Genomic DNA, 12,876 nt, shown 5'->3' with positions numbered 1-12,876 from the left:
TTAACTTTCAAGTCAATGTCATTGAAATCCGTTTGGAAATTTCGGATAAACTAGAGGGCTAAGTGGGGAAGTGGTAAAAACTATGGGTCATTTGGGACATAACCCTTGAACATCTCAAAATAACGCTAAGCTTAAAAATGTTTAAATAAGGTTAGTTGTAACTTGATTCCAATTTGTGACCAACTAGTAAATGGGGCTTCTATATTTGTCTAGTATTTTAATTTGATTTCTAAGTCTATGATTCTGTTAGTAAAACTTCACAGTTATTATTTTCTCCATTTTTACTTTCAAAAGATTTTCATGTATGCCCTTTCTTTTTTTCACCGAAAACTACCATAAATGGTAGTCAACCATTCAAAAGGTGCCTTCACTAGCTAGCCCGGTAAAGTCATCCGTCTAGCGATTGAGAATTTCAAATAACAGAAACGGTTTCAAGTTATCATTCCTATTTTGTTGCAATTATTGATCTTGATGGAGTGGGAAAATTCTCTGATTGTCGAGGATTTTCTGTTAACTCTTTCTTTCAAGAACTCCAAAAACAGTCGACATTCTCTCAAATAAGGATCCCAAATGATTTTGGCACAAGAAAATTCCTTCGAAAGTCTCATTCCTCCTTTGGGATATCATTCATGAGATTGTTCCTACAATAGATAGACCTATAAAAATAGGATTCACTACCCCCAACAGATGCTCCCTTTGCAAGAAAAATTGTGAGACTTCAACTCATCTTTTCATCAAGTGCCCCTTTACTGCTAAGGTTTGGGAAGCTATCTACTTAAATTCCAATGTTCTTAACAATATCATTTAAATCTCTCATCTTCTATTGGAATGGAAGCAGCGTAAGATTTCAGATCGAAAGTCCTTTGTTTATTGATAGGCCTAAAAATAGGTCTATTCCCGCAAGTATACGGGGTCAAGTTATAGTAAGTTAGTAAATTCGTGAATCGTCCCAAGGAATAGGTAGGTAACTTCGGATATTGAATGCGGGTTTAACTCAATAATCAAGATGTCAATAGCTAACTTAGACTAAAACACACACCCACCCCACTCATAAATTTGATAATTGATTTGTAAGAAATAAGAAAACGAATGAAACTAAATAAACTATGTAAGAGAGAGGTGAGAGAGATTCAGGAGAAGAGTTGAGTCGGACAAGATTCGGGTGAAAGTCGAGTGAGAGGGATACTTTGGTTCACAAGATTGATAACGATTACTACTAATTTTCTACTAGAATGAAAAGTTAATTAACTTCACCCACATACATTATAATGCGTCACAATAAGTATAATCGATCACAAGTTACTATGCATCGACTATCTAGCTATGTACGCACTATCTAATTACGTGTCAATAGACGATTAAGATCGAGGCCTCTAATTCATAAAATTAGACGAAGTTTATTGAACTCGCATTTAAGAAATAATAAGTAATTCATCATAAATCAAATCATGCTTCACAAGTATTCGAATACAAGAGTTAGCTAAAATATTGAATGAACAATAAATGGAAAAGAAAATGATGAGAGAATCCCCTTTTTCAATGTGGTTCGAGGCTAAGATCGTCGGAAAATATGAGTTTTTAGTTGCAGCCGATCTCCCCATAGAAAATTCTGGGTTCCCCATAGCGACCACCATCATCTTCTCCATTTAGAACACAACCTCCATTAAAGCTAAACCCTAGCTTTCTCTCTCTAACAATCTTCAACCAAAATCAAATCAAACCACATGGGAAGCAAGCCAAGGATGAGGAGAACAAAAGCCCTAAGGTTTCGGATCAAAAAGGTTGCCGGAAAAGTCATAAAAAGTCCGGCCAAGTTGAGAACAAATCCGGCCAAATGATGAAGTTCCGGCCAAAAATGGCTAGATCCGGGCCGAGAGCTACTGTCCCTAGGCCGTCCCGTGCTATACCCGAGCCGTCCCGTGCAAGATAGAAGCATTCCGAGCACGTCCCGTGATGTCCCGAGCAGCCTAGAAACGTCCGGCCGAGAGGAAGCTGTTGTTCCCGCGTCTCTGTCCCGTGCGTGCTGCTGTTCCCGTGCGTGCTAGTGTTCCTGCTGGAAGCTTCCGTCCCGAGCTGGTGTTCGAGCTCGGGAAGCTTCCCGAGCAGCAGCTCGGCTGCTCCCGCGACCTTGGTGTGCCGGCCAAAGTTGGCCGACACTCCTCCTTCTTCTCTCTTGCTCTCTCAACTTTTCAAACCCTAGAAACCTTTCTCTTGGTGAAGAACACTCAAAACCCTAGTTTCCTTCTTGCCTCCTTTTCTCTCTCTTGCTTGGGGAAGAAGATGAATAGTTCCCTTGACCCCTCTCTCTAACTTGATTAAAACCCTAGACTTAGTCAAACTTGACTAAGTCTTTAGACCACAAATGGGTGCATATAAAATCTCTACACATTTCTTCTTTTCTTAGTATTTCTTGGGCTTGGACTTGGTTTTGGGCTTTGATTTATAAACCAAGAGGGTGCCTCTAGCTTCTTCTTTACCATCTAACTTCAAGACAAGACTTCGGCTTCTTTCATTCACAACTTTCCCCTCCGAACTTCAAATTGATTTCCGTTTTCACCGTCGGACTCGTCATTACCTCCACTTGTAATTTGATTTGCTTGAAGTCATTTTCTCTTGTTTTGGGCACATGAAATGATAGTGATAATCCACTCCTTTTATTCCGAATCACACGCTTGACTCCAAAATAGGTACCTAACAAGAAAAACACATAAAATATTATTGATAACACTCGAAAAGCACTAGTTAGTCTAAGTTAGGCTCTCCAAATGTGACATTTTCGTGTCACATCATTTATCTATGTATTTACTTTCCATAATTTAGTTGATATGGCTCGAAAGGAATAACCGAGTTTTGAAACTATTGCAGTCGGTATAGGAATTATAAATCACCCGTTACAGCAACGGGTTTGGAAAAATATTTTTTTCAATTTTGAAAACTTTTGCCGTTTGTATATACTCCCTCGGCAAAACTAATTGCGACGAGTCAACTGTTGGTAGCCCAAGTGGTTCCAAGGTGTTGACATAAACTCCAGAAAGTCCTGGAGGTCCCAGGTTCGAATCTCAGAGAAGGTGGAATCTTTGGTTATTTGAATTGGGATTATTAGGGTGTAAATAATGTTGTTGGGCTTTAGGCCATGTCTAGTTGGGCTATAGGCCCGGTCTTGTTAGTGTTTGAGTGGGCGGTTATCGAGCTTATCAGATCCATGATGTATCAAGTGCCAAATGTAACGACATACGTAGATCGTAGTCGACTTCCAAAAAAAAAAACTAATTGCGACGCGTTATACATGTTGATAAAAGAATATGTGTTGTCGAAACTTGGTTGTTGCCGACGGTATGGGAGTTCAATTTACTGTCGGCAAAAGATCTCCCAACGACTGTATACCGTCGGCAGTATCTTCAGCAATACTACTGCCGACGCCCCTAAAGTCGACAATTTTGTCGCCATCGACATTTCATATTGTCGACGGTTTAATGCCGTCGGCAATAACCTTGATTTTTGTAGTGAAGACAGATTATGAGAAAGAAGAATCGTTGGAGGATTTCATTGTTTCAGTTAAAAGTCTCATTTACTACTGGGCTTATTCCTAAAATTGGTTTAGAAACACTCTTTTTAGTTAACTAATTAGAGATTGGGATGTCATATGTAGACTTTAAGCGATTTGTAATGATCCTTGTTTTTGTATTGTTGTTTACATGGCTGGTTAGCCATCTTGGCTTCTACCCTTGCTTTGAGTTTCTTAATGAATGATACTATTTTGCCTCCTAAAAAACAAAGATAGATGCTGCTGTAAGCTCCGATCTTGGTGATAAGGTGTAAGACCAGAAAAGAGAAAAAGCTTTTGTTCCACTTGTTCATCAAATGACTGATGGATTTGAACTTTATTTTAACAGAAGAGAGAGAACGAGATATAGTGAGAGAGAGGGATAAAAAGGGAGAGAGAAAAAGATGCAAATGATGATGGTGGTGGCCGGATTTTGGTGATGATGGTGGTGGCCGGATTTTGGTGATGATGATGGTGGCCGGATTTTGGTGATGATGCTGGTGGTCGGATTTCGGCGACCCTTGCAGGAACAGAGAAGAAATGGTCACCAAATTTGTTTTGCCCCTGACAATTAGAAAATATACTGGTCAACTAGAGTTGACCAGTTTTTGACGAAGTCTTCACACCCCGCAAACTATTTTGATTTCCCCAAAGCGCTGACCACTCAAAAACTCCGGAGGTCTGAGGTTCGATTCCTAGACGAGGTGAATTTCATGGTTTATTGAACTTGAGTTATTAAAATATAAATAATGTTGTGGGACTTTAAGCTATAGTTTAGTTGGGCTATATGGCCGTTTTTGTAAGACTTTGAATTGGGTATAATTAATGTTGTTAGACTATACATAATTGGAGGACAATTTGTAGTTGGTCCCCAAATTGGCCGTGGAATTGGATAACTCCATCAGTCTCAACTGCTCCTGCCTACTCTCATTCTCATGGATAACTCCATCAGTCTCCACCACAAATTGGCCGTCGAGTTTGAATTAACCCTATTATTTTTTTTTTGTTAAGAGAGAATTAACCCTATTAGATATTTTTTTCATGGTGATAAAAATTGTTACTACTTACGAAATTAGTGTGTCTCTCTGAAAGTCCATAAATACAGGTAGGTGCATAACTCCATCAGTCTCAACTGCTCCTGTCTACTCTCATTCTCATACACTCCCCAATTTGACCTCACTCTAAAATTTAGCTCCTCTTTCTCCCACTTATTGTGCTTAATTTTAGCATGAGTTCACCCATGAACACCACAATATGTACCAAGGAACCCATGAAGGAAAATTGTAGTTCTCCCTCAGAGGGCTGTACTACTACTACTACTACTACTACTAATGAAAATGATGAAAATATGTCAAGTATTATCTCAATTCCCACTTATTCTCATCCTCCTGGTGGAGATGCTCCTAACTACATATCATGGTCCATGAGATTTGAGCCAGAAATCAAGATGAGTTCTTCATTAATGGTTCAGACAACAGGGAATCCCAATTCTCCTATGAATAGTAATAGTGAAGGTGTTCTATTGACATGGCAAGACTTGTGGGTCACTGTGCCCTCTGGAAGGAAGGACTATAAACCTTTACTCCAAGGGCTCTTTGGTTATGCTCAGTCTGGTGAGACCTTGGCTATTATGGGTCCATCTGGTTGTGGCAAATCCACTCTCCTTGATGCATTAGCAGGTAATGATCATCTTGATCCCTCTAAAATTCATTAGGGAAATGCCGCAATTACTTAGATTTTCTTTTTTAGAGGATGACATACTGCTTAGAGGATGACATACTGACTCATCCGGGTAAAAAAAACGGTCCAGATCATAGTCAAATTTTGAAATTTTTTATCTTTTAGTGAATGAGTCAACATGTCATTCTCCAAGTAATCCTCTAAGTAATTGTAGCATCTCCTAATTCATTAACTATGTTGAATTTTCAGTTATGTGACAACCTAAGGCCCAATAAATATTGATGTTGTCCGAGCTTTGATGTTCACGCCAATTTGTAGGGGTTTTGTTTTTTGCAAAGACTCCATGACGCCACCCAAAAGCCTTTAAACTTACTAACTAAGCTTGACCTCGAACTAATAGCTCAGCTCAGAATGCTCTTCAGCAAATGTGGATCTATCTGTTAGTCTCGGTATACTGATCATGAGAAGTAAGAGTTCTGACTATTACTCGTACTGTTCTGAGTTTCAGAACAATGATAAACAAGAATAACTTATAATCTAACAAATTAAATTAACAGAAGATAGAGTTAATGAAGGACAGAGGCAAGTTGGCAGCTCTTTCCTTAAGACAATAGTCGCACTGTATTCAGGCCGGCCCAAGTATATCGGAGGCCCCAAGCGAAATTAAAAATTGGGGCCCCATACAATAGATATTAGAAAAAATTAAATAAAATTTAAACAATGCAAAAGGTAGGAATCAAACCCTTGTCCTTTTATCCAAGATCTAAACAATTTACCACTAAGCTACGACTTAAATTATGGTTGAAATTGGTTTAACGTATAATTAGTTTTTCGAAAGTTACATACTATCTAGGAACACATGAGGCCCTTGATTATTTAGGGCCCAAAGCACCCGCTTTGGTGGCTTTGGTCACGGGCCGCCTCTGACTGTATTTTGAAGCAACAGTGATGCGATTTGCCTCCGAGGATCCAACTGTCTTACCTTTCTGATCGAAAATCGGACGAACTTTTGCAAGCAATACGAATTTTTCTAGATTCTTTCTCTGGATATCTGTTATTTCGAAGTTAATTTTTTGAGTCTGAATTACAAGTCTTTTATAGACTAAGAACAGTCACCATGGTTGTTGGGTCAACAGTCATAATGACTGTTGATTCCAACCGACTTTGGCCAGTCAACTGGACTGTTCTAGTCCGTTAGATGGTGATCCATGTGATCACTACCAGACAAGATCTCGTCCTTGAGATTGTATCTAATATACTAAAAGAAAAAAAGAATGGCTCCCATGCTCCTAGCTACAATGTGTACGTCCGAAGTGTCTGCGGGCGCCTCTAAAATGTCCTAAACGCCCATTCACCCACGCGCGTGCGCAGTTTGCACCACGCAAAGCACTATAGCACGTCTCACTTTATACCCAGGTATAAGTGAGTAATTGCTTATAAGCCTTAACGTTTTTATTTTAGTATGTGGGATTAACTGTAATTAGCTCCCAACTTCCATGTTTTAACTCCAACTTCAATTTTATATTTTAAATGATTCATAAAGTTTAAAGAACTTCCAGGACGATTAACTTCAAACACAAGACAATCGGGTGAGATCTTAGTCAATGGTAGAAGACACCTACTTGCTTTCGGGACATCGGTAAGTACTCCATGTTAACAAGTTTTTTTCCTATTTTATTTTCGTTTTCCTTAATAGACATGCATATATATAGGCTTATGTGAGTCAAGATGATGCACTAATGACAACATTAACGGTCAAAGAAGTGGTTACCTACTCGGCTTATCTCCAACTACCTAACTCTATGACAACAAATGAGAAGAAAGAGAGAGCAGAGATGACAATAAGGGAAATGGGATTACAAGATTCCATGAACACAAGAATTGGAGGGTGGAATACTAAAGGCCTAAGCGGGGGACAAAAGCGAAGAGTAAGCATTTGTATAGAGATCTTAACACGTCCGAAACTTCTCTTTTTAGATGAACCAACGAGTGGGCTCGATAGTGCTGCATCATTTCATGTTGTCAATACAATTGTAAGGCTTTCAAAACAATATGGAATGACTGTTTTAGCTTCCATTCATCAACCAAGTACCGAAGTTTTTGATCTCTTTCACAATCTTTGCCTACTTTCTTCTGGTAGAACTATCTACTTTGGTCCGCGTTCTTCTGCTAATCAGGTAAGAAACAAAGTTCATATATATATATATATAGTTTCATTTCTTATTTCTTATCGCATTTGATCTTATGTTTGTAGTTTTTTGCATTGAATGGGTTTCCTTGTCCAAATATGAGAAACCCATCAGATCATTACCTAAGAACAATCAACAAAGACTTTGACCAAGTAAGAATCTTATAAACTTACTAATGAAAAAACTAGTACTTCATGAACATCTGTGGTAACAAGTCTTTTTTTATCCCTTTCAGGATATTGAACAAGGTTTTAGTGGAAAACCAACATCAACTGAGGAAGCAATTGATAGTCTTATTAAATCATATAAGTCATCTCAGACTTGTGAACAAGTTCAACTACGAATAACCGAAATATGTCAAAGGGTATGCAAACATTTGACAAACCCCATTTCATATTCCCCTTTCTTTGTAACCGTAAACTAGATGGATTAACAACCTAATGTTTTTATAGAAAGGGGAACTGCTATGGAAGAGAAGCCAATCTAGCTTTATAACACAATGTCTTGTCCTTACAAGAAGGTCATCTGTAAACATGTATCGTGATCTTGGATACTATTGGTTGCGCATAGTGGTCTACGTTGCACTTTGTCTTTGTCTTGGGACGATATTTCATGATATTGGTCATAGTTACAACTCAATTCAGGTAAAACAAACAAGAATCTTCTTAGTTTCCAAATTTTTCTTAAGCTAATCATCCAAACACCCAAACTTGCAGAGATCATACTCTCCTCAATTTTGCAGGCCAGAGGTGCAGTGCTTATGTTTATAGCTGGATTTTTAACTTTCATGGCGATCGGTGGATTTCCTTCTTTTGTGGAGGAAATGAAGGTAATTGCTTCTTTTTCATGTGAGCTTCATGATATATATACACACGTATATACAGAGAGAGTTCTCCTTATATTTTACTTTTAACAAGTAAAGGTTCAACTTGCTCGATTGATTGTACCGACTCTAATGTTTTTTTGTTAAAAACGAAAGATTTATGTCTTATTACGTGTCTCATTAGAGTATATATATATATATATATATATATTAGGAAACCCCACATATTATGATGTTGTTAATCTTCCTTCCTTTTCTTTCTGCTTTTCCCTATTCAAATTCAGATCTTTGGACGAGAAAGATTAAATGGGCACTATGGGGTAGCAGCTTATGTTATTGGAAACACAATCTCTTCAATTCCATATTTGCTTTTGATCTCTTTGGGCCCAGGAGCCATAGCTTATTACCTTGTTGGTCTTCATAAAGGAGTAGACCACTTCTTCTTCTATGCTCTACTAATTTTCATGTGTCTGATACTAGTCGAAAGCTTAATGATGATCGTAGCAAGTATAGTGCCAAGTTTTCTTATGGGTATAATCACAGGAGCTGGAATTCAAGGTGTCATGATCTTAAATGGTGGATTTTTTAGACTACCAAATGATCTACCCAAGCCAATTTGGAGATACCCATTTTACTATATTGCCTTCCATAGGTGGGGAAATGAAGGATTATACAGAAATGAATTTGAAGGACTAACTTTTCCTAATCATCAAGGGATTGGAGTTATTAGTGGTGAAGAAATCTTGAAAAATCAATGGGAAATGGATATGAGTTATTCAAAATGGGTTGATGTTGTTGTTTTGTTTGGGATGGTGGTTCTATATAGATTGATGTTCTTTAGTATTATTAAGATGTCTGAAAAGATTAGACCACTTATAAGAGCTCTCTTAGCAAACCCTTCTAAGAAAGGAAAACAAATCATGGAGGATTCCTCATCTACACTGTCACAATAAGTCATTTATATCACACTTGTTTAAGTATGATAGGTATAATTAGTGAAAAAAGTTGTCAAAGTGACTTTTGAGGTAATCATACATATCTAAGAAGGTTAGTTAACTTTCAAACTTATGTCCAATCATTTGCATTAAACAATTTCAATAACGTGTAATTTTTCCGATGAATTATAAGTTGATTGAGTATTATTTATAATGCTGTGTACCATGTAATCAATTTGGTTGTATTGTCCAAAGGTGATGGACCTTTTTGCGGTTAGATGATACTCTAATTGATTCATTTGTGTATGGTATTTAAATGATGAATGGTGTATATTTTAATTTAGCCCAAAGGATAAATTTTGATATAGTTAACTTGATTATAGTTTATTATCTAAATGTTTGCAGTATCTGCGCCGTTACCTCTACATTCGCAAGCTGCGTCTGTTCCTTTACTCACTGGACCATTCCAGATGAATTGTTATTTACTTAAGGAACGATGGAATGACCAACATTGCAGCGAGACTTAAGGGACTTGGTATGAATGTAGAGGAGCCTTTCCTTGTTAGTTTTATTAAGAACTCCTTGCCTCCTCAGTATGGACCATTTCAGATGAATTGTAATTTACTTAAGGAACGATGGAATATGAATGAACTATCTAGTATGTTAGTTCAAGAGGAGACAAGGATAAAGCAACAAGAGAATTTCTCTACTAACCTTGTTACCCAGGAAGTTAAAAGAAAGAAATGGAAGCCCACGAAAGGTAAGAAGGTTGTCACATCAAAGAATAATGAATCTGCTTTAGCTCCCTAGATTCATATTAAGAATAAGGAATTTAAATGTCATTTTTGTAGAAAAATTTGACACTTTCAGCCAGAATGTTCAAAACGTAAAGCCTAGTTAAAAAAAAAAGATGAGCAGTTAGCTCTTGTATTTTTCGAATCAAATCTTGTTGAAATTCCGTCTTGTACTTGGTGGCTTGATACGAGCGTTAATTTTCATGTTTATAAACGATGCATGGCTTTCTTCTAAGTCGAAACCCAAGTCAGGCTGAGCATCATGTCTTTATGGTGAACTAGATTATTTTCAGAAGTTTTATCAGTTGGAACTTGTTTGAAACTAGAAACTGGTTGTTTTTAGATTTGCATAATACCCTTTATGTTCCAACCATGTCTCGTACTGGTTTCTATATTTCAACTATATATTCTGAGTTAGAAACTGTCTTTAGGGAACCAACATTTTGAATTGTACAATAATACTCGTGTTGCTGGTTCTGGTATTTTATATGATAAGCTTTATAAAATCAGTCTTAATTATCCTAAAAAAAAAATCAGTCTTAATAATCAGTTTGATGAATCTGTTTTAATCCAGCATCCTAATGTAAGTTTTGGAACTGAACTGAAAATAATTAATGAGAACTCTAGCAACTTGTGGCATAAAATCTTGGAACATGTCTCTAAAGAAAGAATGATAAAATTTGTGAAGGATGGGATTTCACCAAACCTAGACTTCAATGATTCTGGATGTCTGATTATTGTATAAAAGGAAAAACAACAACACACAAAGAAATGAGCCACAAGAAGTAGGGAACTTCTCATCCATACTGATATTTGTGAACCTCTCTCCACTGCATGTATTAGTGGAAAAATATTTCATCACATTTATAGATGATTTTTCACGTTATGGTTATATCTATTTGTTGCATGATAAATCTCAAACAATAATTGTTGTTGAGATTTCTATCACTGAGGTTGAAAGACAATTAGATAAAAGGTGAAAATCATCAGATTAGATACAGGAGGCATATATTATGAAAGTTGATGATCCAGACAGTGGTCATCAGTTGACTAAGGTCAATAAGTAAAGAGAAGACTGAAAATCATGGGTCAACACGCGTCAAGGCATCAGGGATGTCGAATCCGAAGGATGACTCCACTTAAACCCAGAACTTGGGGGGTCGACACAATTGTCCTAGGCGCCTTAAGCCCTGTCCTGACTCCAATACAACAAGATCTTCTCTGGGATTTGCAAGAAGGCTAGGAAGTCCATGTAAGGAGGGTCGGTACCTCAATCTCGAAACATGGAGGTGAAGCGCGCTTAACGCTTACGAAATTAATCCGGAATCTAATCAAAGATCTCAGTCAGTGAGGATCTTAAGTATTTAACTAGCTTGGGCTTCAAGAGTCTAGAAGAAACATCTCCTAGAAGATCTAATAAACTCGGAAATATATCTATCAAAGATCCTAAAACAGAGGAACTCCTAAATATCCAAGATACAAAATAACTCCAAAGGGAAACTCCAAATCTTCTAGCTACGAAATAGTAGTTTCAATCCCGGACGGTGGATTTCAACTGAATCAATTACACCGCGTCATTGCAGTTGGCCAAAGGGGCCTATAAAAGGTCATCAACTCGCCTCGAAGAAGGTATGAACTCCACGGTTCATTCAATACTCAATCTTTAACTGCAAGGGTAATCTGACTATCTTGAGCGTCAGAGAGGTTTCTGAGCTCCTTGCAGGTTTTTCCCCCAAGTTCAAAGAAGCAAAAGTGAGATTTAACGAAGAAGATTCATCAATCACGACGAGATCTAACCCCGCGGATTCACTATTCTGATTGATACCAGATTGAAAATGTTTGACATCAGTAGAAGGTATGACGAATCAGGACAACATCCAGGTCCATTTTCCAAACTTTTAGAAAAGCTTGGCATTTGTGTGATAGTCCCACATCGCTCACGAGAGTGTCCGGAGCCTGGGCTATAGGTGTATGCTCAAGCTTGGTAAGTGTCGAGGCCTTTTGGGGGAGTCCGTGGTGCTCTCGCCAAGAACAAAACCTCCTACCATCCGTGCGAGGGTGGTGGCGAAAGGGAGGACAATATCGGCAACTGCTGGGCTTGGGGCGTCACAAGTGGTATCAGAGCCGAGGACGGCTCTTCGCTGAGGGTGGGGGGATTGTGATAGTCCCACATCGCTCACGAGAGTGTCCGGAGCCTGGGCTATAGGTGTATGCTCAAGCTTGGTAAGTGTCGAGGCCTTTTGGGGGAGTCCGTGGTGCTCTCGCCAAGAACAAAACCTCCTACCATCCGTGCGAGGGTGGTGGCGAAAGGGAGGACAATATCGGCAACTGCTGGGCTTGGGGCGTCACAATTTGTGTACAATATACAATGTCAGGAACCCCTCAGTAGAACGATGACGTTGAATGGCGTAATAGAATTCTAATGGATATGGTTAGGAACATGAAGATCAACTCTAGTTTACCCATTATGTTATGGGGTGAAGTTCTTAAAACTGTTGCATATGTCGTAAACAGAATACCTAGTAAGTCAATTCCAAAAACTCCTTTTAAATTATCGACTGGTAGAAAACCCAGCTTAAGGCATTTTCTTGTTTGGGGTTGCGCAACGGAAGTTAGAATTTATAACCCACAAGAAAAGAAATTAGACTAAAAGACTATCAACGGATTCTTCATTGGATATCCTAATAAATCCAAGTAGGAACAGGGGGGGAAAAGATGTTGTTGGTCATGGTAGACTACTTCACCAAATGGGCGGAGGCGGTAGTATTAACCAGAACTCGGACGAAGGAGATTATCAGCATATTGTGGAGAAACGTAATATCCCGGTTTGGGGTTCCAAAGATCCTAGTCATGGATAACGGGACCCAGTTCAACAATGAGTCTGTGAAGGAGTTTCTTGCAGAATATGGGA

General features: G+C 38.3%; 1 protein-coding gene across 2 annotated transcripts; it reads left to right on the top strand.

Moving 5' to 3' along the window:
• The first annotated feature begins 4,390 nt into the window (after positions 1-4,390).
• On the top strand, positions 4,391-9,521 carry LOC147565150 (ABC transporter G family member 1-like). Of its 2 annotated transcripts, XR_015230120.1 has the most exons (9): positions 4,393-5,223; positions 6,784-6,863; positions 6,937-7,401; positions 7,479-7,565; positions 7,649-7,777; positions 7,866-8,057; positions 8,156-8,242; positions 8,521-9,287; positions 9,365-9,521. XR_015230120.1 is itself a non-coding variant. In XM_086651649.1 (8 exons), exons 1-8 carry the CDS (start codon positions 4,773-4,775, stop codon positions 9,187-9,189), a joined length of 2,160 nt encoding a protein of 719 aa, XP_086507775.1. In that variant the 5' UTR covers positions 4,391-4,772; the 3' UTR covers positions 9,190-9,521. The 2 variants fall into 2 exon arrangements, 1 of the variants encoding a protein (XP_086507775.1); XM_086651649.1 differs by having other exon boundaries at positions 4,391-5,223; positions 8,521-9,521.
• Positions 9,522-12,876: the final 3,355 nt, after the last annotated feature.

This window comes from Eschscholzia californica, unplaced genomic scaffold (assembly GCF_041429995.1).
Source record: "Eschscholzia californica isolate CP2 unplaced genomic scaffold, dmEscCali1.0.p SCAF_1, whole genome shotgun sequence".
Lineage (NCBI taxonomy): Eukaryota > Viridiplantae > Streptophyta > Magnoliopsida > Ranunculales > Papaveraceae > Eschscholzia > Eschscholzia californica.
Note: the sequence above shows the minus strand (reverse complement) of the source record. Positions and strands in the feature narration are given on the sequence as shown.